Below are 26,910 nucleotides of genomic sequence, written 5' to 3'. Positions count from 1 at the left end.
AGTTTAAATCCATTCCTAGATTATAAATAAAACTGAGTCACCGTCCCCTTGTCATAAAATATTCCAATTTTGCCCTCACACTGCTCACTCTACTTTCTTGTTAATCCAAACCTGTCTTTTTTAACTTTTTTAAATGGGTTGATTTTTGGGTAAGGACCCAAGTAACTCTTTCCAGAGCTGCATATGGTGCTATGGATGTTAAGTTTATTAGTTCCAGTATGAGAAAACTAATAAAGAAATCAAAGGCAAGAGACTGTAAGATTCCCTTATACTTGAATTTAAAAATCTAGTATTCAAAGGCTGTTTTGAAAAGAGATCAGATCTCAAAGTGAAGCTCCACCACATCAATTCTAGGGAGCAGGTTTTTACAGCTGTGGAATGTGTTGTTTGTGTACCATTCCTTATTCTTTTTGCCTGTGAAGCTCTTTGGTCTGGTTGGCAAAATTAATGTATAAAATCATAATGCATTGCTGTGTAGAGGAACAGATTCAATGGCCACCATGAAGAATATCACATACCACTGACGGAGTGACCACTCTTCACTATTTTGTATTGCTACATTGTCCAACAGAGCAGGGACCTGCCCTCTAGATGCTACTGTAGTAAAAATAATACATGAGATGAAGAAGAAATAGACTCTCCCTATCCCTGTCAGATATATTTAAAAAAAATAATAAATCCGTCAAAGGCAGGGAAGGGAAGAGCAAAGCAAATGAGATGACTGGCAGGTGTGCCAAGCAGCACTCCCAGTACATTACAGCTGTTATTGATACCCACTGTCAGGGCACCACAGAATGTAAAATCTCTTTGGCTGCTGAATTTTTCAGCAAACACTACACTTGCTCAGTGTACTGATTACTGTCCCAAAACTGAAAAAAAGAATCAAGGAAATCTGCATAAAATATCCAGGACCAAATTCATGTCCTGCCCTAAAAGAAAGGCAAAATATCTAGGGATAGATTATTTTAACATTCAGATCAGAATAAAAATTAAGTCAGCAGAAGATGAAAAGGGTTTCAAAGGGTGTCATTTCTGGTGCTCCCAACTAACAGGAAAACTGTACGAGCAGTTTCGAAGCATTAGCTCTGCCACAGAGTGCATGGAAAAAGTAGCACGCACATCAAGGAAATCCTCTCCTGTGTTTGAGGAGCCTGGGGAAGGAATACCTCTCTTCACAGCTTCACTGGATATTTCAAACTCATCTAGCAACTCTGAGTGCTTAGCTTCACTGACGATAAAGAGCACACAGATTGTTACCTATGAACTCTTACTGGTGATTCTTAGCATCAGGTTATCTAAAATTTGGCTGACTGTTATGGGTGCCTGATCATGTCAACTTCCGTACAGACCTAAATTCATCTCTAAAGCTACTGCCTACTGCAGTTTTTTATGGCTGGATTGAAAACATTTTGTAACTATTACAACTTGTGGAAAGGAAGGACAGAAAAGTCTTTAAGGGTAATTACAGCAGCGTGGGATTTCACAGTAGTCCCATTTTTTTTCTGGGTCTGTTGTGAAGCACCAAACACCATTTACATCTCCATCAGGATTCCTGCAATACTGTAATAATTACAAAAACAGAGAATGAAGAGTCCAAATGTTAGCCACAGAATAAAGAAGTGCATGTTTTTTTAAAGTTCTAAACTAAAACTTTGAATTATTTTCCCCAAGTACTTTTCCACTAGATGTTAAATGCTTTCTATTTCCTCAATCACAAAATTCTTTCTTTCTTGTATCTCAAAAATTAGAGAAATATGACAGAATTAATATCACTTTCTTCATCCACCAAGAGTCACCCTAGCTCTAATGCTTTTAAGGCCTCATGAGACGTAAAGTTTGACATAGGATAACTAAGTGCTTTGCACTTAAACATTTATTGTTGGCCTAATCCTTCTTCCCCTAAAGTCAGGGAGAGCAAGCCAGGTCAGATCCAAGAACTTGCCAGAAGCCTGCTTAGTCCGTGACAAACAGCAAAAGGCATTGCTTTGGGGGTTGCAGAAATCAGGGAAGCCCTGTATGTTTTCTTTTGCGCTGCTTGCCTGTCAGCATCAACCCCATGGTGTACGTCTGCGCTGAAAGTACCAACAGCCCAGGTAATGAAAAATGCATCCTTCCCTCTTCAGCACTATTACAGGGCTGGGCTATCAACATGATGACTTCCAGATATGTTTAACCTGGTCTATAAAGACTGAACACAAAGTGTTTACTGAGGGGTTATGGAGAATGGAGGCAATGTTCAATGACACCAACGGCAGAGCAGCTGTTTACATTTTTATCCAGGCCTGCTCTTGGATGAGTCACAGGAGTGAAATATTTGTGGCTATGAGGTTTCTGAGAACTCCACTCTTGACAAGTCCTGCCCCTTGCAGTTTTTGCTACTGTGCCGCGATAATCTTTACCATTACCATTAATGCAGTCTGTGAAAAAAGAGAAAAAGGACATTATTGTTAGCTGCTGAATCTGTATGTGGTGGTGGTAAGCAGAAACTAGGCAGATTAAGTACCTTTAGGACTTGCACACTGACTAATATCTACAGAAGAAAGACAGACAAAAATGTACCCTGTGATGTGATCTCTTAGTTTGTCAAGAAGGATGTCTTCCTGGATGTACAGAGTAACTGCATAGGAAAAAAATTTTTAGGAACTTCAGGCTGAACATTTTCTGCAACATATTGCAAATATCTGAAAAGACTCCAAGATTCTCGTTAAGTTGGTATCAGTAAGCACCTTCCATGAGAGAAGCATATTTCAGAGTTAGCAGTCCACTAGATTGAAAGAGAGTTTTTGCTTCTAAGGACATCATTGTTTCAGGTACTTTCTTCTGTGGTGTGTAAGAGTATAGAGCTCCATTTAGGAACCTATCTTTTATCCAACCCTGCCACCTTCCTTTGCAAAGTACGTAATCTGTGGAAAGCTCTACTATACATTCAGAAAAGCCACACCACTTTGACCAACCTGGACTATTAATTAAGGAAGAAACAAAGCAGGATAGAGCAAAAACTTGTTTCTCTTGGCGCATACATTTCTCAAAACTTGGTTGCCTACGAACAATACAAGCAGCTAAGGTCAACCTCCTGAAAACATGAAGCACAGCACAAGCAAAATTCCTATAACAACAACATTCACAGGGATCATAGTTCAATAACACACAGCTACACAAACACTAGAAATTTTGTCTATCTTCCTCTTGTTCCTCTAATTGAAAAAGATATCCTACAGAATGTACAGTAAAATTATATAGGCTACAGGATATGAACTGACTGAAGAGTACTTGCTGCAAAATTCAACAGTACCAATCTGATAGGTGGAGGAGCGATGTGACTGTTATGTTGCACCCTAACTCAAGAATAATTTTGATAGATTACTTTACCCACAGACTCTACAAGAGGTGACACTTATAGCCAGCTGTTACCAGATGTGGTGGGTGTAGTAAGGCCAACGTTTCGTGCCGTCGTTGCGGGGGGGTCATTTGGTACGGGCTCTTGTGTATAATCATCACACCTCTTGAGATTGCAGTACTCCCATGTCATGCTGGGGTCAGTGGTGAAACACCACGGGCTGTTATCACCATCTGGGTTTCTACAATAGTTGTCCCTCAAATCGCTGCAAAAATAAGTACAATAGTCACACTGCATAAGACTGAAAGTAATCATAGGACTATCTTGCCAAAAAGATGTGGATGTGTACTATGTAGGGATAAATACGTTTATTAATGTCTTACTTATTGCCAGATATCCTGTCACGAGTGAACACATTTATGGCTGTGATATGGGTGGAGAGTTATATTTCATGTGTACATCAGAGTTATAAATATATTTATGCATAAGGAAACACAATTCAACCACTGGTTTAAATGCTGTCAATGTGCTGAGTAGCTAAATAAATGCCTGATATACCAATAATTTAATTTCTAAATACAAACATATAAGCATACACAATTGTGTGAATTGGTAATAAATATGCAGGAAGACCCGTACTGTTGGTGGGCAATTATGCCTTACCAAAATTCTTATTTTTAAATGTCAAAGAGTTCTTCCTAATATTCAGAAGAATGGCAAATAAATACTCAAGCAAATGATCCCCCTTCCCCGCCAAAACCAAACCCACTTCTACTGAATTCAGTGGCAGCTTTCCTATGCTTGTGCTTGCTGGGGCAGGGGGAAGTAGAATTTATCTCGTCAGTAATTTGCAGAGTTGCAGTATTTCCCCATCCTGAATCACAGTGCAGTCACAGAATAAAAAAAACAAACTGAAATGCTTTTTTTATAAAGATGCCAGAACACATTAATTCCACATTTTCACAGCTTGATTTCAATTCTTTTAAATGTTTGTGAAAAACACCCTACCCTCTGAGGATGTTCCAATTTCAATACATCAGTATTTTTGATGCCAAAATATGACTGAAAATTAAAAAAAAAAATACTTAGGGTGACATCATAAAAAAGGCAAAAAATTAGAAAAGTATATCAGCCTTCCTGCTTATATTTGTAATCCGCTAAACAATGCTGGATTCCCTAGCAATTGTCATCTTGTTACTTTCCTACCCTTATTAACAATTGGCACATTAGTAATTATGATTAGCTCTCCAAGTCATCACTTGTCCAGTTTAATTAGTGTGAAGAAGACAAATCAAGGGGGAAAATTCAACATATGCAATTCTGGGTGCTCAATTCCAACTATAAAGAACATGTAAATGGTAGTTCTAATCATAATATATATGATTGTGTGTTTTGCAGAATAATTGCTGTGTTCTCCCCAGCTGAAATAAGCAGAAAGGCCACCACAAAGGTCTTAAATTTATAAACAAAATGCATATTTCAGCAAATGCCCAGAGTCTGGATACAAGTCACCTGCTGTCATTTACAGAAGCTCAGATTTAAGAGTAAAGGGACACAGCTGTATTTTACTCAGAATTTAAATAACAAGAAAACACAGGTTTTAAAAATGAGACTAACAGAAAATGTTTCCACGTCTTGGAAAATTTGTCTTTGATAGATACATTCCTTGCCAGTGCTTTAAAGCATAATACAAAAAGATATGCAAAAATAATACAATCAGCAGTGGTCAATGTCAGACAAAGCAAGAAAAGACGAGATAAACATACGCATTTGGGAACCTGTCCGGGGTTTTTTCATGCCTGTGTGGGAACATGGAGTTCCAGGCCTGGCATTTCTTTCCTGATGCAGTGATGGAAGTTGTGCCACGATAACTCTCGCCTTTGCCTCGATAGCACTCCTCTAACGGGGGAACCTGCACAGGCACATCTGCAGCAAACAACAGAAACTGGTCTTTTGCATCATGATTTTATGTTCTTACTGAGTAGGCACAAAAAAGCATTAAACACACAGGATTACAAAAATGAATGAACTCTGCTGAGGCACATAGAAAACAAGGAGGTGATGGGTGACAGCCAGCATGGCTTCACCAAGGGCAAGTCATGCCTGACAAATTTGGTGGGCTTCTACAAAGGGGTTACAGTGGCAGTGGACAAGGGAAGATCAACTGATGTCATCTACCTGGATTTGTGCAAAGCATTTGACACTGTCCCACACGATATACTGGTCTCCAAATTGAAGAGGCATGGATTTGACAAATGGACTACTTGGTGGATAAAGAACTGGCTGAACAGTCGCACTCAAAGAGTTGTGGTCAACGGGTCGATGTCCAAGTGGAGACAAGTGACAAGTGGTGTTCCTCAGGGGTCAGTACTGGGACCTGTACTATTCACACATCTTTGTCGGCGACATGGACACTGGGGTCGAGTGCACCCTCAGCAAGTTTGTCGATGATAACAAGCTGTTTGGTGAGGTAGACACGCTGGAGGGGAGGGATGCCATCCAGAGGGACCTGGACAGGCTGGAGAGGTAGGCCCAAGCCAACCTCATGCAGGTCAACAAGGCCAAATGCAAGGTCTTACATCTGGGCCGGGGCAATCCCAAGCACAAATACAGGCTCAGCGGGGAATGGCTGGAGAGCAGCCCTGAGGAGAAGGACCTGGGGGTCCTGATTGATGAGAAGCTCCACATGAGCCAGCAGTGTGCAATCGCAGCCCAGAAGGCCAACCGTATCCTGGGCTGCATCAAAAGAAGTGGGCCAGCACGTCAAAGGAGGTGATTCTGCCCCTCTACTCCACTCTCATGAGACCCCACCTGGAGTACTGCATCCAGCTCTGGAGTCCCCAACATAAGAAGGACATGGACCTGCTGCAGCGTGTCCAGAGGAGGGCCACGAGGATGATCCGAGGGCTGGAGCACCTCTCCTATGAGGAGAGGCTGAAAGAGTTGGGGCTGTTCAGCCTGGAGAAGAGAAGGCTCCGGGGAGATCTTATTGAGGCCTTCCAGTACCTAAAGGGGGCCTACAGGAGAGCTGGGGAAGGACTTTTTCACTTGGTCATGTAGTGATAGGACGAGGGGGAATGGTTTTAAACTGGAAGAGGGCAAGTTTAGATTAAACATTAGGAAGAAGTTTTTCACTTTAAGGGTGGTAAGGCACTGGCACAGGTTGCCCAGAGAGGTTGTTGAGGCCCCATCCCTGGAGGTGTTCAAGGCCAGGCTGGATGTGGCCTTGGGCAACCTGGTCTAGTGGGAGGTGTCCCTGCCTATGGCAGGGGGGTTGGAACTCGATGATCTTCAAGGTCCTTTCCAACTCTAAACCATTCTATGATTCTATGATTTACACAGACAGTGTCCAGTGAGAGCATCACAGCCAGCATAGAAAGCAGAAGGGCATTTCCAAAGATGTTTAGAAAACTTTCACAGATTACCCTCACATATCAGATGCAGTTCAGTGTAAGGTTCACCCCTGTTTTGTTTTTGGTATATGTGAACGTGTGAAATAAAGATCAGAAAGTTCACATGAAAAATTTCCAAAGATTAGATGCTAGTGATTTTGCCCCGATATATTTCTAAAATGGACATTATGTTAAACTTTAATCTCTCTATTATCCTTTTGATTGCACTAAGACTTTCTTGTTAATCTTTGTACTTAAATGAATGGATGTTTCAGGTGAGATTTTTATTACTTTGGAAGATCCTGTCCTCTCTTTTGTGGCTACTTTCCAAAAATGGGACTTCTTTTTATAAGCACTTTTTCACGTCTTTAAACTTGTTTTTCATTTTTCAGTTAAGTTGCTAAAAATGACCTTTCCCACCTTTGGGAAAAAAAAAAAAAAAGGAATATAAAAAAATAAGCCTTTTCATCCTGTGATTCTTCTGTTGGGTCAGCTGATGATGTACGTCCATCACTGCACTGCCTTAACCATTGAAAGTCCAATATTTGCCAGGTTTTGTAACACGCCAAGCAGAAAAACTGCATTAACAGCAGTGATAAAGTGATTGAAAAAAGATTTAACACATTTACAATGAGAAACAATAAGTCTCTCACTGTTTTAAAGTCCTTATCTCAAGTACGCTCCACTACTCATACCAGCAATCTCTTGTTCTGTCCCATCACAGCGGGGAATTTTACAATATTCCCACCGAACGCTGCTGTTGGTGGTGTAGCACCAAGGCCTCTTCTCTCCATCAGGGTTTCTGCAGTAGTTTTCCTCTAAGCCCCTGAAACAGAAACACTGGCTTTAAACTACTCACAGAAATCAAGAAGAGTTGTGTGCAAGACTACTAACAACTAACTACTGCATGAAGAACTCAACTCAGTAGTTACATTTATTCTTCTTGGTGGCAAATTACCTCATGCACCACTATTTTGAGACTAATCAACAGCCTTCGAATTTACAGTCTAAACGCTGATGATATATGAAGAACATTTCCAGTCCTTACACTTTCTGCTCTTGTTTTTGACGCCAGTAAAAGCTGACTTCAAAACACAAGCCATTGGTGTACCTGACCATTAGGGTAAGAACCAGGCGAGGCTGGGTGTCACAGACTGATCCTGGAAGCGTGTGCACTTGAGCACCGGTGGATGCTGCTCTCTGCCCTGTGATGATGCACAGGGTTTCAGACACCCAGGAAAACTTGCAGGATCTATTTCACAACCCAGAGGATCAAAATACAGAGCTAAAAGCCTGGTCAGTCCCAGCTACCCTTGCCCATTGACAGCGCTCCGCAAGCCCAGCTCCTCTGACCTTGGAGCATGAGGATGTATTGGGGCACTTGGACCTTGGAGCATCGCTCTTCGGAAAAGTAACGCATTGAAAGTGTGCCAAAACATACCCAGGGGATTTTTAACAAAAAAAGTAGTAAATACTTATAACTCTGCAGTGGGATGTGGAGGAGACAGGTGCAACAAGTACCTGAGAATGAAGTGGCTGGTAAAATACACAATGCTGAGAAAAATGAAGAGCAAGATCTGAAGAGAAGTAATAAGAATCGGCAAAAGGTGAAAAAACAGCTTATCAACATCGCTGCAGAAAACCTGTGCTATTCTTGCCTCTGCATCTGGATGTATAAGTAATAACCATGTTCTTTGTCTTTTGTTACAGTGACGAGGCTCATCATACTTGCAGGGATATCTGTCAGGAATCCAGCCATGTCTGTGAGGAAACTGTGTGCTCCAGCGTTGGCAGACATTTCCTGATTCGGTGATAGCTATCCCGCCTCGATAGTCTTCTCCCTTCCGTGAAAGACACTGGGAGCCCAGGCCAGAGACTGGTGGGTGTGTAGCTGTAACAGGATTTAAAAAAAAAAAAAGAAAATTAAAGACCCAACACAGCTAGAATGTGCTTTCAAATATATTAAACACCTCTCTGTTTTCTGTAATGTCGAACATACATTTTTTTGTTTCAGCAGAGGTGACATTGGTTGAAAGCCAAGGCAAACCCAAAGCGTGCATTTTCACAAGCAGTGGAGCTGTCACAGAGATGTGCTGCATCTGCCCCTTTACAGCAGTCAGTGAATAACTTTGTTGGGTCGAGCCAGACTTTGTGCCTGCTGTCCCCTGAGACCAGAGCTGGAAAGGCAGTAAGTAGTCCTGTACAGTCTTGTAAAAACAAGTGGGATGAAGGGAGGGCGGAAGGGCAGAAAAGATAAGGATGAGGGCTAAGAAGAAACTGAGAGAATGCAAAACAGCTTTCAGAGCTGAGCCTCTGGGGTCAGTGAATTGGGAAAGCGGGGCAGAAGGAGAAGTGAAAGAAAGTGAATTGGTCTGGCATGCGGGGAAGAGCAAAGAACATAAGAGTAATGATCAGCGGCACAGAAACTGCAGAGGGCAGAGAGAAAATCTGAATCTACAGTGCATACTTATTATAGATACTTTGTATATGGAATTTCCCAAGGAGACAAGTATAACTCTAAAAGGTTGGTCTGCTCCTTAAACTTTCTTTAAGTTTTAAGCACAAAATGGAGATCCTAAAGTAACTTTCACAATTTGCTTTATCATACAGAAGTCTATAAATAGTCATTCTTCCATCCCTAATTGAGCATGTTGAGGTGAACTACATCTAGCAAACACATGCTGCTGCTTCGAGCGCTGGCAAGAGCAGATGCAGAAGAAAGCAAGCTCTAGAGATAACAACACAATTATTTTTTTCTCAAAGTGCAGTCCAGTTCTACAAATGGCAACGCTAACCTTGCTATTCAGTGCTTTGGAAATGTCCAGATTTAGTGCGCTCAGCTTCATGGGTTAAGCTCGCTCACTGATAAGTCAGGTTTTTCTCCTGAGGCCTGACCTTGTTTCTCAGGATTCATCCCTTGCTAAGAAAAAGGCAGTGCTGGCAGTGCTGGCTGTGCTGGCCAGACACGGGTAAAATATCACAGTATGGACACAGGTGGTTTAGGTGTTTTCCCTGAGTTAGCAGGTCAGCTGAAAATTGCCACCTGATCTAACCTGAATGCTCTGAGACAAATTAGGGTTTCCATAACACCTCTGGCATTATTGCATTTTGTGACACCTGCATCCTCACTGACCTTACATAATTTTATGCAACAGAAATTTTGTGAGTGATTCTTCTCATTAATCTGCACTTTCCTTGGTTCACAAGGATTGCCTCAGGACACTCAGAACCATGATTTCTTGTCTTTCCCCTCCCTGCATCATTTTAATGAGAAGAACTTTATTTTAATGAGAAGAATTTTAATGAGAAGAATCATTTTAATGAGAAGACATCACTACGGAGTGATGTCAGGAAATCAGACTCACTACAACGAGGAATGTTGCAATATTCCCAGCGTTTAGTCGGGCTGGTAGTGAAACACCAGGGCCGAAGTTCACCATCAGGATTACGGCAATAATTCATCTTCAGATCCTTCTCTGGAAAGCTGCACGTTGAAAATGAAAGAGAAGCTCGTCAGTCAGCTATGGCCGGCTGTAGCAATCAGCCTGTCTGCAGGCAGGGTCTCCCAGACACCGCAGGAATGAATTCAGCGCTGAGTGTGACTCACTGTTTCAGGGTAAATCCATGCATATGAGGCTCCTGGGCATCCCAGCGCTGGCACTCAAGCCCAGACTCCGTTCTGGAAACTTCTCCGTGGTAGCCTTCACCATTACACTGCATGCATTCCGCTGTAGGGCCTCGGCAGAATGAAAACAAAAGAAGGTTCGCAGCAGCCCCTGAATTCTGATCATGATCTATTCATGGAAGACTACACTGAAAGGAAAAGAGGGTTTTGCTCCAGCTAATGATGAAAGGTTCCAGAAACCATGCATTACGGCCTAGCCAAATGAATACAGCTTTAGGGATATGTGTCGTTTGGAGGGAGGACTTTTTCACATGTCTGTGTGTTCTTGATAGTAATGGGAGTTCTGTATGTAACACAGCACTTGGGTCAATCTTTACTCTTGATAAATTAAATAAATTGCTAGGGGTAAGAACTGGACAATATCGGCAAATTATTAAAAAATGTCAGTTCCTCTATATTTACAAAATTACTTTGATAACTGAAGACAATTAGGAAAACAACCTTTGTGTTGAGAACTACTTAAGTTCTAGCTTGTTCTAAATTCACATTTGAAACCAATCTGCAAAAACAAAGCAAGAACAAGTAGCAGGAATAATATTACCTACTTGAACACTACTTCTCTGAAAAATAAATATACCTTCTCCATTGTGCGTGACCTGGACCTCACACTCTGGGATGTTACAGTAATCATATCTGGTAGCAGGATCTGTTGTGTAACACCAGGGTCCACTTTCATCCTCATCAGGATTTCTGCAGTAGTTTTCATCCAGCCCTGCATTGGGGTGTCTTTCAGGTGTATAACTGTAATAGTATTAAAATTCTATTTTAATTCCAATGATTTTATGGAGCAAAAGGGAAATGTCCAACTTGCTCAGCTAGCTGTGGGTTCTATTAATTCACAGTAAAAATGAGAGAAACAGATTCCTCATTGTGGTTTGTAACAGAAATCTGAAAAAACATTCCATAACTACCATTAGGCTTTCTCCCTAAGTCCTGGTTGCCAATGATGAGTGAGCTTACAGCCTGTAAGGATTATGAAAGTCTCAAAGGACAATTATTGTCTTTAATACTTGCGTCCAGCTGATCTAGTCAACTCACTATGACCTGTGGCTCTGTCATGTGTTTTTCTTAATGCAGCTACTTTAAAAGTGGAGTATTTCTAGAGAATATTCACCAAACACAACTGGATCTTAATTTGCAGAGATTTTGAAGCAAGTGACCCTAGGTTTCTTCCTGCAGCAATTCTCCCAGAGAAGACTAAATGGCTTTTAAACAATGTCTATACAAGCATATCCAAGTTTCCTTAGAATAACAACAAAAAACAATTTTTTAAACAGTCTCCAACATAGAGCAGAGAAAACAGGCCCTCTGCTTCCACGTTTGCTTCAGTGAGCCCAGTGGCAGCCAGCCCTGATAAACCTCTGTCTGGGCAGGTTCCTTGGGCACTAGATACTCTGCTGGATGTTTCTTCTTGACTGTCTGGATGGCAGGCAGGGGGTCATAGAGCTGGACAGATATCATTGTTGGTTTTTTTCACACCTCATTCAGTAGAAAGAAATTATGGTCCCACTGCCACCAATAACAGAATTTTCACCATGTGTTGATAGAAGGAACACTTCATCTTCTTGAGGCCCAGCATTTAGACACAACTTCTCTAGCTGACAATGGACCCTTTCCTTACCCAGACCATTGCAGTTCTCTGCCAGTAGAGTCAAAAGTAACAAGACAGATGAAGATAAAATTGTTTTTAAAAATCACCTGGCTTTGATAATATGCACTATAAAGTTGTTTATACACATGAAGTTGGGGAAGCTTGGAAGAGATTCAGAATAACATGAAGATAAATATTAAAAAGGCTGTACTTTGGGTTGTGAGGTGTTTTTTCTGCCCACTTCTGGCATGGAATACCCCTGCGAGTCTTGGCTTCCGTTCCTCTGTAGTCCTTCCCAATTCCTCTTTTACATTGTAGAAGGTAAACTGAAATGGAAATGGCTTTGTTAATTTAATGGTGTTACAACATTGCATCTCTTGAAACTGAGAATCTGTAGATATAACTCCGAAGTTCATTAGTTCATGATGAACTGTGTTTTGCCCATGTTTTGAACCTCTTGTGCATGCAAACACAGATGTGATTTCACAAGGTATTTTAAAACAAATTAGTTACCAAATACAAGACAACTGCAGAGGGAAATCCCTGAAGCATTTTTATAAAGCTAATAAAATCTAGTTAAGAAAACAGGTATAACAAGTTACGATTGGTTTAGGCATGTATAAAATGCATGCTTATACTGTCATACTACTGGGATAAAAAGGAAGATCCTTCTCCAGCAGCTGGAGATTCTTTGAAATGCATTGTTCATAATTACATCCGCAGTGTGGGTGTCATGCAACTATCCCTTCGAGCCAGAAAATTTTTTAGTTATCAAAATATGTTTGCCACAAAAGGGGTCCCCAAAACTTTGATTCCTCTTAGCCTCAGACTCCCGGGCACTTTTTTAGTGGGATTCCAAGGTAGTAAGAATGCAAAGCATATTGATGATGCTTTTTTTGGCAACAGACACTGAAAAATCCCCAGTTATTGGGGGGATTGACCCTGATTTCCCCTTTCAGCAATTTGCTTGCACAAGAAGGATCCCCCTAAACCCCAAAATACAAAATGGAAATGTTAGAGCAAGAACAGGAGACCAATTTGATAGGAAAAACTGAGCCTTGTTTGGACACCTTGCAATAGTTGCTGCTGTCACAGTGTGTGGCTGGGACTACAAACGTCTGTGCTGCATGTCTTACCAAAAGGGAGCTGCTGCCTGGTTGTCAGGGTACTACTACTGGAGTGCCCAAAGTCTTGTCACTGCTGCTTCAACACTGATACTCCAGTAGCAGGTCCCAGCATGACCGTCTCTGGTCATTAGCCTTGCCAGTGGACTTTCTGATGTTGCCAGGTTCCTCATAAATTATTTTAGTCTGTCTAAATAAAAAAGCTGGATACACCTGACACATGGGGTGAGGGGTTGGGAGGGTCTGTATAGCTGGGTCAGGAATGAAGACAAGCAAGTAAATTCCCAGTTCAAATGGCACAAGAAGACCACCATGGATTTAGGCCTTGGTATTTGATCCCTCTTAAACTGCGTTTTTAGTAACACAACTTCTTTCTGTTTGACCCTCAAAGTCTCTTTTACTTTTCTGTCTTGTACAGGAGTTTGCTGTGCTGGCCTATTACCCCCAATAGTCTGTGTTCCTCAAAAGAGGGATGGGATCAGAAGCCAAGCTATGTCAAGACAAAACTAAGATTTGACTGCGGAAACTGCTCTGTAAAGAAGGAGACTTCCCTAACCAAGTTCTTAAGAAATATTTCAGTGACTAAGTGCCAAAACTTTGATTATTACCCCTACATGAGGGTAAGAATCCCACATGGCCACTGAGCCATGCTGCTGAGAGGCCAATTAGAACCAAAGGAAAAGGCACTTTTGGAGGTGTGGGTGAGAAGAAATCTCACTCAACATAATGTAGTGAGAATAGCCCACAAAAGCTATGTATCTGGGCCTTGTGGATTATTCTTGCTATTAATAAGGAGGTTGTAACCAAAAGAAGATTCCTCATAAAGGATTTTGCCATTAACATAAGGAAAGTAAAACTGTAACTGCCAGACATATATTCATGGAGTTGCCGTTGTAACTATGGACAATCCAGAGTACGGTCTGCATACAGATTGCAAAGTGTCTGTGGTGGGGTAAAAAGTAAGTGCATAACATTGGATGGCGCAGCACAGCCAGATAAACTCTTATAGTCACAGGAGGATGAACCTTTTTGTTTTAAAGCAGATGTTTTATACAGATATTTTGAATCCAATCCCAAGGAAAATAAGCTCTGTCAAGGACTGATGCCAGAGTAGCTGTTGCGAACACCAAGATCTGAGGCAGCCATAGGTGAACATGAACCTAAGGGAGTGGCGGTGTCACAAAATGTTCTGGAGAATGCTTTCTCCAAGCAGAACATATTCCATCACATCTCAGCAGAAAGGAGTTTTACAGCAGCTGTTTCCTGGTGCTGAGGAGTCATGGTGGGGACAGAAAACTTTTCTGAGGCTTAAGGAAACTAAATATCTTTAGTTGCAAGTTCAAGTTCAGGCTGGGTTATGCTGGCTGTGATAACTAGGTTGGTTCTACACTTTGTTCTACAACGCACTTTGAAAGCCTTTTGAGAAATATTTCTGGTTTGAGGTGAATTGGGGCCATTACAGATACAAAATGCTGCCATTTGGGTAATCCAGAGACTTCACAAAGATGTTGGCAGTGGTAGCTGTGAGTTTCAGAAGGAATGAGGCAGTCTTGTATTCCTGCTAGTGAAAAACAGCAGAGAGATGACTCTACATCCTCTGTTTGAAAAAACAGGCAGTGTAAAACTGTTCCCGGAAAAAACAAAGGAACCAATTCTCTGGCTGCTGGAGCTAAAAGCACCTCCTGTTTGAAGCAGACACTCATGACAAGATATCCCTAAGAAGGCAGATGTAGTGTGCTGCATAGCGGCAGAATAGGAGCTGAACAGTATAGCCAAGAGAGGCAGTATGTGTCCCAGGTGTCAATGGTGAGTCTCCTAGAGTTCAGAACACAGCAAGAGACAAAAATGAGGTAGGCAGTCCCCAAATTGCTGCAGATTGTAAGAATGCTGTATGATGAACAAATGATGCCTGATAATTCATTGGATGAAAATAAAGTGTCTGTGAGGCAGATGTTTTTTCCCCCGCTAGTATCTAGCTGCCATAAGGCTCGGGTATGTGGGTTGGGTTGTTTCAAAGGACCACCACCATTAGCACAAGGATCAAATGGGGAAAGAGAAAATAGATGAAGAGATTTGGTATCCATGACCCACTGTCCAAGCTGTGGCAGCGTCTGACTGCAGCTTTCAGTGACATTGATGGACGCTAAATATGAAGGAGACTTGATTTCTGCTCAGTCTGCAGTGGGAGCTGAAAAGAGCAAACCTCTACTTTAAAATTATCAGAAAAGGTCTCTCCCAGTCACATCAAAGGACTGGTAATGGCAGAAGGGTTGAGGATGAATGCATCTGCTCTGACAGTCCACACAGTGACTGCAGAAAAGGCAAGAGAGGTGGCTGCCTGCTGTGCCTAGGTTGGACACGTGGTTTCACCCTGTGGAAGGACAGCAGGTAACCGTGTCTCTGTCCTGCACCTGACACCTGGGCAAGGGCCTCTATTTTGGGGGGAACCCCTGCCATGACAAGCATCTATAGGTTGATGGGCTGGTCCCTCAGTGTGAGGAATCAGGCACAGTGTTTGCTCCTGCAGTGGACTCATGTGGTGACATTTCCTTCAGTCCTAGTCACAACCAGGAAAGAAAAGCTCTGTATCCAAGAGGATGAGGAGAGAGGGGAGCAGATCCATATCTCAGCCTACAGTTTCTCCAAGGCTAAAAAGTAAACAAGACAAATCCATCCTGAGGCATGAAGGGGTGCCAAGCTCAGCCTTTTTTCTGCAGGAAAAGGTGGCTCCAAGTGGGGAGCAGCAGAGCTGAAGGCTCTGACTAAATTTCTGGATTATATGTGTTCAGGAAGGTCACTGGGATGAACACCGAGGCTGGAGGCACCAGGTCTGTCTTCCAGGGAATAGCTTTGAAGGAGACGGACAAGAAAGAAGAGAAGCCAAGCAGCGCTCCCTCCTTTTCCTGAGACGTCAAGGCTCCTGGGTATAAAATCAAGTCTTTTGTTGCTGACAAGAGGCTCAGATGTGTCTCTTCAGATGTTTCAGAAGTTTGGAAGAGCTTGGACAACAGCACGCAATGTAAAGGGGCCCTGATGAAGTTAGGGATATTGCCTTGATTTGTACCGATTTAAGTCTGAGTTATTGTCTGGTCCTCTGTGACAGCTTATAATTAGGGTCAATGGGAATTTACTCATTTAGAATGGCTAATTTCAATTTAATAGTTAATGACTTGTGCATGTGTTTATTCACTTTCAACATATGCAGAGGAATTTACAGCGCATATACTCCTCCTTTAACCTGTTCTAACTTCAAAGGAAAACGCCAATCAATTTTGACTCTAGTAAAAAAATCACATTGAAAATGCTGAGGCATTGGCTACACCCATTATTTCTACAGATATTTCACTTGTGCCAGAAATTACTTGGCTGAACCTGCTCCAATGGTCTTCTGTACTGGTGACTCACACATCAGTGGTCTATGAGGAACATATGGAAAATAAAAGTGGAGAAGAGTTTTCCATAGGCTTTAGTCTTGTGACGTCTGTTACTGGGGTTGGGGGGGGGGGACAACATGACTATAGAGCTGAAGTCTTTTGATCAAAACAGCTGTAACGGTGGTTTTGTCTCTTAAAACAGGAAGAAATCTGACCATAATAAGACTCAAGAAGCAAGCAGTGCGCTTCAAATTCTAGCTTTTAAAGCTTTAGTAATCCATCCGAGCTAAACATAAACTGAAAGTTATGGAATCATAGAATCATAGAACGGTTAGAGTTGGAAAGTTCAGGAAAACTGGTGAGAAAATCCACTCGTCATTAGCATAGAAAGAAGACACCAAGGAACACATATTGCACCACAAGAATGAAACGTCACTGGCTGATAATCAGCTAGAGGTTAAGCTAGTACTTACTGAATATAGCTCTTGCAAACCAAGTTGCACCCGCTGCCGTGAACCTGGCAACCCATTATCCAGCCTAATAGCAGAAGAATTAAGATTCCATTGTTTAAATGTTAACGATCCAGCTTTTTGTTATGTTTTGGCCAGATCTCCAGCAGACGTTAATGAATTTATCTGAATCGTATCAGGTTGTAATCGCTGGGAATTTGGACATGAACTGCTTTCTCTTAAAAACTTGATATGGCAAAGGGGACCTGCACCACGATTATTCATGCAGTTTCAGTTTTCTGTATATTTTTCAAATGTTTCAGAGTTTTAAAGACACTGAAAATAATTGTCTTTTTAAACAAACCAAAGCGTTCTTACAAGAAATGTTCACTATTCATCTTATATATCAGTTAGTAATAGGAGCTTTCTTTTTCCCAGAAGACTCATTGAAGTTAGTGTTTGTGACTGCTTTATCTAGGTTCCCATAAAAGTTAGGAAGATAGTATAGTTAAATAAATATTTATTTTTCCAGCTGTATAGCATATATTCAAAACTCAGAAAAGCATTAATTAATTAGTTCCAAGAATAATCTTAAAACCAAGCCATTTATCCAAGCCTGGCATACAAGAATTAAGCACAAACAAAACAGCTTACAAAATATGAACATTCGATTATATTCAAAACAAACCGCAACACAATTATAAGTCAATACAATATTTCAGTCAAATAATTCTTCACTGAATTATTACACAGAAAATTAGATAAGTGTGTACAGAGAAGGAGAAAATCCTGTAGTCTTGAATATTTATATGATGAAGGACTCCATTATCTCCATGAAGCAGAGGACTGCGAATACTTAAAGGGCAGAGAAATGCATGATTTTTGCTTTGGCGTATGTTTATTCTGCCTAGTCCCAATAATACATGAGTAAAGCAGTGAAGTATAAATTAAAAAATAAGGAACCTTGATGCTATATGTGAAATTCTCTGGCAGTTTCAGCCCAGTTCATAATGGGTGCTGGCCCACCTCACTGAAACTGTCACCACCTGCAATAGTTTCCTCCAGCATTGTGGCAGAGAATGCAAGGATGCATTTAAAAGAGGCTTAACGCGTAAATGTGTACCATCTTAATATATACATACTTTTCTTCTCATAAAGAACTGCATCTGTGCTGTTGAATGTCACTGTCATTTGGGCATTTTCAGCCAGCGTTAAACACTGTAGCTTTTTCCTGGTGAATAAGAAGGCCCTGTTGAAATTGAGAAGGAAGCAATATTGATACAGAAAGCAATATTTTTAATTCAATTCAAATTATTCAACTCACCGTTATTTTTCTATAAACTGTTAGTTTACTAGGACTGTCTTGTATCCGTTTATATCTTTCAGATACTGCACTTAGTATTTGAGATGCTGAGTAAGAGACTGACGTTTTCTACTGCTCTGAGGTGGCTGACTTTGTCAGGACATATGACTACGTGAATAAGTTACTGTGTGGGAAGCTAGTTACTGCATTGGCAAAATGTTATCAACAGCATCCTAGCTGCTCAGGTTAGTACCTTGATGCATTAGAAACATCTCATCCTTCTTTTGTGAAACAAGGCAGCATCCAGCTAAAGGGGTGTAAGCAGCTCTCCATGTAATTTTGGGTAAGAGCAGGAACTCGAGTATTTACTAGAGAGTGAGTAATACGTTGTAAATTCACTTTTTACTTGACCTTGTGGTAATTTACGGGTGGAGATAAGGCACGAGCTAAAAGCGCAGGCACGGGCGACACTGCTGCAGGCAGAGTTGCAGCAGCATGGGGATGTTGGTTCTGAGCAACAGTAGGAAAATATCATTGATATGCAGACATCCACAATGACGTAGTTTTAAGATTCAACAGAAATTACCTGCAATTAAAATTTCTTTCTGCTTCACATTTCTTTGCACATTCTTTTTCATTATTTGTTGTGTAAAACTGTTTATTTCGAGTAAGTATCCAAACACCATCTGTTCTTAAATAGTCATCCAGTATATCTCCTTTCACTACAAGGGAAGGAAAGGAATCAAACATTAAAAATGAGGATGCTGCAGTTAAGAAAATCTGTAACTTTCAGTCCCATTTTTCTTGTAGCATTGATGGGTGAAGGCACCATTTGTTTTGAGTAATTCTGGGTAAAACTTGATAAACTCTGAGGAAATTTCTGTCTCGTGACATAATCACAGCTGTACGACTGGAACACATCATAGGAAAAAACCAGCAGAAGAGAGATGTAGAGAAGCAGCTCTGAACAGATTTATGTATGGGTTTGAAGCTGTGAAACCAGAGTGAGAGGGACCCGAGAGAGGGACTAAATGATGGCCAAAAAAAATCACCAGTCAGAGAAAGATAAAGGGAAGTGATGCCAATATTAAAGTTTTGGAGAAGCATGAATTGGGAGGATGTGAGATTGTGACCTCCCATGTGGATGGTGTAGTCACTACAGTTTTACTGGCCACTGAATAGTTTTTTGCCCTAAGATATCGTGCCCTGGAGCAAGAAACCTCAATCATAAGATGATTTTTACATAAGATGTCTTTTACAAAGGCTATAATTATTTCTGTTCTAATGGGTTAAACAGACTTACTAATGAATCTGTCAGGCTGCGTCTCTGCTGCAACAAATTAACCCAATTAAATTAGTAAAACTATTAGTAAATCAATTAGTATGATTATATGTGAAAGCTACATGTGCATAAGATATATATGATGTACCTGCTAATGCATTTAAAACTTAGCTCCACAATGTTGCTCACAATGGAGTTTGCAATCTGATTGATTTTTTCCTTTTATGTCTATAAAGATTCTATGTTTCTGTTCCTAATTTCTACAAAATTTTATTTCTGCATCCAGCATCAGGTTGCAATGTTACAGAAGTGATATGGTTTAATTATTTCACTTTTCAAGCTAGATTATTATTGACAGACACAGGAAATTCATAATCTTGTACAACATTCTCACAGGTAACATTGTGAATCTTTCTTTTATGCAAACACCCATATTTAGGCTCAATTCACTGCAATATCACTCCAGCGTAATTAGCTCCCGTGACATATAGGTCATCCATCACCTACCTCCACATGACACATATTCATATAACATAAAAGGTATGTGAGCCACTAATGAAAGTAAGATGATTAATTGCCTGAGGGCAATCTTCTGTGACTGTTGCAGAGTTGGTCCAATGCTATAAAATCAAACTGTCTTAAGGTATCCCTGACACTGAGGCCTCCCGTATCTAATCCTACTGTAGGACTCCACATAGCAGGACTATGTGGAGCACCAACAGCCTATCAAGTTCTCCCGATGGACTCAGCAAACAAGTGTTTTCTCTCCTGACCTTTTTCCTAAGCTAACTGAGGCCACTGTTCCAGAATTGCACGGGACCAGAATAGGAAAATATTACTTTCCAAACTTTATTGGCTCCTCTTAAAACTATAACTTTGTCCTAAGAGCTCTACTTTAGATACCATTCCTTTTCAGTGACCATAAAAAGAGATTTATTTCAGCTGGTTTAAGAATGAACACATGAGATTTTGTATGACATACAGAAGCTATAAGGCAGCACAGATTGGCAGAAGCTTAGATAACAGAAAAGACAATGTGATGTTAGTTGCCTGAAAAACACTGCAAACTTAGAAAAGAATACAATAAATTTGAAGTGCAGCAGGGAATGTATTATTTTGGCTAAAGTCCAAGTCTTTATAATCCCAGACATGACACATGATAATTGAACAGAATATTCAAATAAATGTGAGCAAACCAATTTCTTATTTTACATATGTATCTTTAAAGACTTCACCAGTACTAATCCAGAAGACATAAAAAATAGTTTTAAGGCAGCTTTGTGGACCATCACTTTGGAGAAAGTGAGTTAGAGCTGATAACAATGAGCAAATAAAAATAATTTTATCATCTGTCTTTTATAACCCAGCACAGTCATACAATGATAGGTCCCTCTTATTCTGTCATATTAAATGTCTGAGCCATTATAAAATCATACAAGCTGTACTGATATGTTTTTAACAGCCCTTTTTAAAAGTCATTTAAGGGACATAAAATGATATGTAATGTTAAAGTACTAGAGAATATGGTATCTGATTAAAATCTGATTGAAATATATACTACATTTGGACTATTTATCTATAGAATTCATAGATGAGCTTGAAATTCATATAATACCTTTACTGGAACACCTATCTCCTTTTGGAGTTGTAAAACAGAATTCCAGATATATTCCAACTGGAATAGTCGATCTAGGTTACTAAAGATTAAATTTCTACCTACTGCCCCCAGAAAAACAAGAGAGAACATTTTCTTTTGTTTGACAACACAAAATGTGAAATTGCTGGAATATAAAGAAGTTTTTTAATTTTTAATTTTGTTTTAAATATTTCATTTAAAAACTTTAAAACTCCTATCATAAAGGATGAAAATCGGGATCACTGTGCTCAGCAATGCTTGGCAGTAAAACCAGCTTTGATCCAAAGCCTGCTGAAGCCAGAGATAGCCATCTCACTGACCGCTATGGGTTTTGTAGAAGGCCTTGAGGCTGCTTTCCAAGGGTCCCCGCATTTCTGGCCATGGGGCGTGTTTGCAGGGAGACATTTGTTCCCCATGCAGACACCAAGGCTGTTGCTCTTCTGGTGTCTCTAACAAACACAACACTGGAGCAACCACACCACAGCTCTCGCTTTGATAGACAGCAACTCTCGCTGGCCAGCAAGCCCCAAGTCCATCATCGTTCAGGTTAAGTGGCGACAGAGATTTGGGGACCTACCTTCGCCAAATGGAGCCTGCAGGCGTTTGGCCCCCATCTCACCTAAACAAGCAGAAGGCAAAGGACACTTACCTGAGCTGAGCAAGAAAAGAAAGAGAAAGGCGGCTTTGCTAATCCCCATTTTGGCCCAGCTGGCGGGTTCTGGAAGTTGTGTGTGTCAGTGCACAAAGTTTTATTGACTCGCACTGGAGTGAGGCCGCATCAAACAAACAAGGCAGGTGGGTTAAGTTAATCATTCCCCCATGCTGTGTCCCCCTTTGCCGTGGTGTGGCCATTCAAACAACCTTGAATTGGATGGATTACCAAATCAGACTCAACCATTTGTACTGGATGCTGGGAAATGTGAAGGCACTCTCTTATTTTGCGGGGCATGTTTTTGTTCTCAGATTTCTTGGCCTCACTTTGCTAAGGTAAAGATGGGGATTATGGTGGTGGAAAGTATGGGAACCCAGGCACAATTTAATTCTACACCGTCCTGTGTATTCAGCTTTAGGTCCCAATGGTATTTTCAGTCACAGACTTGCACTGCTTAGGTTGGAACTGCTTCTGATTTATGCTTTTGTGTAAGCCAGTCCCCACAACCGGACCCTGATAATGCTGAGTCTGTATCAGAATTTCTTTAAATAATCACCAGTGTCCTTCCTGGGGGAAAGAAGTTTCCCCCCCTCAGCTGTTTCCCATTTCTGGGTTGGTTTTTGTTGTTCGTGACTTGGGAGGCAGTGTTCACTTTGGTTCAGTGTATAATGTCTCTTTGCCCTCCAGGCAAAGGTCCTGATATCTCCAGTCTGCCCAGACCTCAGGGTGCATGCAGGGTGCCCCATGCATTTCAGCAACACCATCTCCATCACCCCCATGGGGCTCAGCTGAGGCAAGATAGGTATTCCCAGCCAGAGTGCCCTCAGCAGTTTCAATTGGTTTCCCTGGCAAGTTGGTATAGCCTTCAGCTGGGGTTGGTGGGCCAGAGGAGAATGGCAGTTAGGAGCAAGCTGAGAATCCCACATATTCCCTTCTGTGCTGGGAGGATGACGGTTCTGGAAAGGCCACGTGCAGCAGCCACATCCCTTTGAGCAGTGACGACTAGACGAGTCACCTGGGGTAAAAGCAGTGGTCAGAAGTTACATGCTTCTAGGGGACAGGTGGGAAATGCATCCTGGGCTGGTGGGGAGGCAGTGGGGAAGTGGCCTTTCTGCCTCAGCTCTGAGACACTGCAGAGGGTTCTCAGTAGGGAGCCAGTGTGTAGCGTGTAATCAGGACAGGTAGAAGTGACACCAGTAGGAAAACAGGTGGTTGGTCTTGGTAACTGTTTCGTGGTCAGTTGTATCCATGTACTATCACATCCACAGCTCATCCACATCCCTACCTCCACAGTCATTTTTTGAGCGTATCATTCAACCTCCACCACAGCTGGCAGAAGGATGGAATTCCAATGTTCCTATAAGGCTTCAGAAAATCAGTGGTCGGACAGAGAAGAGAAACCAAAATTTGTTTTCCATGAGGACACTCATGGTGGAAGCAAACACCATTCATTTCTGCTTGGTCAGTCAGCAGGTCTGTACCCTCCAACCAGCATGTCAGCACATGCATAGATGAATCCCAGGAACATCCGCCTCGTACATATGGACATGGAAGAGACAGTCTGTCCTAATGGAAGCTAGGAGTACCCCCAGAGAAATTATGGAGACATGAATGGGAAGAAGCAGCATTAGGGGACCATTCGGGAGTGAGGAGGGCATGGAGAGCCTCAAGATTTCCCATTTTGATTTAGGAGAGACGTGGCGTCAACAAGAGATGTGGGCCAGCGGGGAGCATGACAAGCAGGGACACAAACCACGTGGAGCCAAGCCTTGCTTGTTCTGCCACCGACAGCATCATTTGCTCTGCCCTCAGACAGCAAATCCCATTGACTATAGATGCAGAAGTCTGAAGCCACTCTAGATCTGCTAGTAAATAGCATGGAAAAATCTCTTCACTTGGATCTAATTTAAATATTAGACCAATCAAAGGCAGAGAGGAATTATGCCCATTTTCTATTACAAACAATGGAAGCCACATCTTTGCTCATGAAAACTAAACTGTAATCCTACCTGATTTTGTTTGGGATTTTCTGAAGAATGTGCTGTCCTGGTAATGTCCAGAAGGGTGCAGCAGATGATACTTTTTTGACAAAGTGGATGACATTAAATCCCCAGCATAAGCAAAGGTGTCAGTCAGGACTCATGGTACATTGGCAGGTGATATTTGTCCATAAACTTGAAAAAATCCTGAGGGATTTATTATTTCACTGCTCATATCAAAGCACTACCTTGTAAGGAAATTTCTTATGCAAATATACTTTTCCTTTCTTTCTCAGTTCCCCCTTTTCTTTCCCACTGCAATACAAGAGGCTTAAAGTTGATTGGTTTGAACATATATAACATTAATAGGTTCAAAAGTTTTATTTTCTCAAAGTGATACTCCATGTAGGAAAGACAACATGCAAGCATGAAGTACGGGGAAAAAATAGAATGAGAAAGAGCAAGGGGGAAAAAGCTAAATGTAACATTATCACTGTAAGACACTGAAAAAAAAATAAAGGTTATGACATAGTGAAAAATAGAGGCGCCTATCTGGAACAGAAAAAAAACCCCCAACTTTGTGAGAGCATAGCGCAGATTTCATCTAAATTAGAACAATGAGAAGAAACAACTCCCTTGAAAAGGAAAATAAATATAGTTAAAATGAATAGATTAGTTGTGAGCTCGAACTAATGTTCTTAAATTAATTTGTAAAAACATAACTATAGAGCTGCACAGTAATGAAAACAAAAAAGAATTTGAATGTCAAGTGTCAAATTATAACATACTTTCATTAGGCTTTCAGCTTGGAGAAAGAGAGACATTTGTACATGCTTATTCTAGACCTTCTCTGGGGAACATCTGTGTACTTTCTTTAAGTGACGAACAGGACACTTGTCAGTTAATCAAGGAGACACTTCCAGCCACTGATTCAGTAAATTCTGTCAGTAGAATATAACTATTTCTGCTGACTTCAGAGGGCTTTTAGACAGGTCTTGTATAATTTTTAATTCTTAAAATCAAGTTAAAGACTCTCAGGATGAAAACAAATCTAGGAATAGAAAAGAAAATTAATGCATCTCCAATCAAGGGAGTGAGAAATCAAATATCCCTCACCAAGGACAGTTCCTTCTGCAAGTACATAATAACAGAAAAATTCCTCTGAAACTCATCTCCCTATGCTTACCTGAACCAAATCATGTGAGTCCACATTAAGCTCCATGAAATATGGAACAAGCTTCTTCTCCACTGATAGTTATCATTTCCTCATCAGATGCAGATATGTTCTGAAGACCCAGTTTCTAAAGTACTTTGTACTTTCTCTAATCCCTAATTTTCCTTTCCTGGTTGATAGGAGTAGCAAGTGAGAGATCAGCCACCAGAAGTAATAGAGGGGATTCTGAGTAGTGGTTTTCAAGCAGAATGACCGCAGTGTCCTCCAAGTCTCTAATGGTTTCCCGCTTCATGGTAGATTTTGTCCATTGGCACAACCCTGAATCAGGTAGACACTGTTGGGCACTGTTAAGATACACTGAGCACAGAGCAGGACCTAGCTCCATTCATCAGCAACATATGAAAGCCATTTTTGTAAACTTCAGTACTTCTTTTTCAGAGCCCTCCATTACTGATCATTTGTTTGTTCTCATGAATACTTACATTTTTTCCAGAGGATGTCACTAATGATGATGGCTACTATTAATAGCAGAGGCTTCACCTGAAATCAGAGCCCAAGGATCAGGTGCTCAAGATAGGTTTGAGACTTTCTCAACTCTGAAGAGTTTACTCTGCAGTCAGGCAAGGGGTGTTGAAATGGCATGGCCATGGCAATGGCGTGGTCAGAAACCCACATTGCCCCCACCCACTGCAGAAATTTCTGCATATGAGCTCTTGGCTTCCCATGCAACAGCCTATTGCTTGAGTTTCTAACTAGCAGAGGGAGCATCTTTGAGAGAGATGATGAGAAGAAGGCAAGAAGCTAGTGCCTTCCCCACCTGGTGCAATGGGTCTGCTTAACATGTTCCCGGACCTCAGGACTGTTTCTGAGACAAGTGCATGTTAACGCCTGTTCCATCGACAGTGTCGCCTGGACAAAACACTGCAGCAAGTTTCCTCTTTATAAAACAGGGGCAGAAAATACTTCACTGCCGGTCTGCTTTGAGGTTATGAAATTCAGGCTTATTTTGGAATCAAAAGCAAAAGATGGCATAAGTGCTAAGCATAATCCTTTCACCAGGCTGTGAGGCAGGTATGGTTCAAAATCTGTAGGTAAGTATTGGAATCTTACAAATAATACTGACTTGAGGCCTCATCCGTACACCTGAAAAATCAAATGAGGCTGAATGACAGAGCAACATTTACTCCCAAGATAAAGAACTGCAAATCAGACTGGGAAGCTGTGTAGTGTGGGTAAGAGGAAAGAAGACAAAATGAAGAGTGGGTGTTTTGGCTAGAGATTATATTACTAGAGGAACACACAAGAAAAACCTTAAAATTCAGACATAAAAATATATGTCTATTATGACATATGTATGTATGTGTGTGCATATATATAGTGATTACTGCAAAGAGGAGTAGATGGTCCTTTCACCATAAATGTGGAGGATAAGGCAAGCAGTATGGGTTTAAATATACAAAAGAGATTTAAAACCAAGATTAGAAAAAAAATTCTCTTTCACACGAAGGACAGTGAAACACTGGAATTTTGCCTGAGGAGGTTGTGGGATCTTCATGACTGGAAGTTTCAGGAGCAGGTTTGATAAATATCTGACAGACATTTGGGGTCTATATGTGTTCCTATGCCATGATAGTTGAACTAGATATTCCTTTTTGCAGTCTTTTTCTTCTACTTCTGTGAATTAGATTTGTGACACAAACAATACCTCAAAACAGCTGTACTGCAACTCTGCACAAGCCACTGGCAGTAATCCTCCTCTTTTCTTTACAGGATGGCTTTTGCACCTTATGCCTTCCTTCTCCACTGATCTCTCACAGCTCGTAGACATGAAAAGAGAAAATGTTACATTTCCAGGATTCCACAGCTTTACATACCCAAGTTCCCACAGCCACTGTCCTCATTAACCACCTTGGTTATATCTACATGCCCTGC

The 26,910-nt window shown here is 41.1% G+C and overlaps 1 protein-coding gene across 1 annotated transcript in view; it reads right to left on the bottom strand.

The window, feature by feature from the left end:
* The window catches only part of LOC309670598 (plasminogen-like), a gene marked incomplete at both ends in the record, with an annotated part of 31,028 nt that extends 9,157 nt beyond the window's left edge, over nucleotides 1–21,871 (bottom strand). The window contains 13 exons of the mRNA XM_082481600.1: nucleotides 1,467–1,560; nucleotides 2,269–2,417; nucleotides 3,412–3,602; nucleotides 5,104–5,263; nucleotides 7,425–7,555; nucleotides 8,458–8,620; nucleotides 10,095–10,213; nucleotides 10,337–10,466; nucleotides 10,992–11,155; nucleotides 12,217–12,331; nucleotides 18,095–18,201; nucleotides 18,842–18,977; nucleotides 21,823–21,871. Of these exons, the coding sequence (XP_082337726.1) occupies nucleotides 1,467–1,560; nucleotides 2,269–2,417; nucleotides 3,412–3,602; nucleotides 5,104–5,263; nucleotides 7,425–7,555; nucleotides 8,458–8,620; nucleotides 10,095–10,213; nucleotides 10,337–10,466; nucleotides 10,992–11,155; nucleotides 12,217–12,331; nucleotides 18,095–18,201; nucleotides 18,842–18,977; nucleotides 21,823–21,871 (1,708 nt within the window). The remainder of the gene's footprint in view (nucleotides 1–1,466; nucleotides 1,561–2,268; nucleotides 2,418–3,411; nucleotides 3,603–5,103; nucleotides 5,264–7,424; nucleotides 7,556–8,457; nucleotides 8,621–10,094; nucleotides 10,214–10,336; nucleotides 10,467–10,991; nucleotides 11,156–12,216; nucleotides 12,332–18,094; nucleotides 18,202–18,841; nucleotides 18,978–21,822) is intronic.
* Nucleotides 21,872–26,910: the final 5,039 nt, after the last annotated feature.

Source organism: Vanellus vanellus (assembly GCF_965231255.1).
Source record: "Vanellus vanellus genome assembly, chromosome: 3".
NCBI classification, from domain to species: domain Eukaryota; kingdom Metazoa; phylum Chordata; class Aves; order Charadriiformes; family Charadriidae; genus Vanellus; species Vanellus vanellus.
The sequence above is the reverse complement of the archived record's forward strand: the minus strand, read 5'-3'. Positions and strand labels throughout refer to the sequence as shown.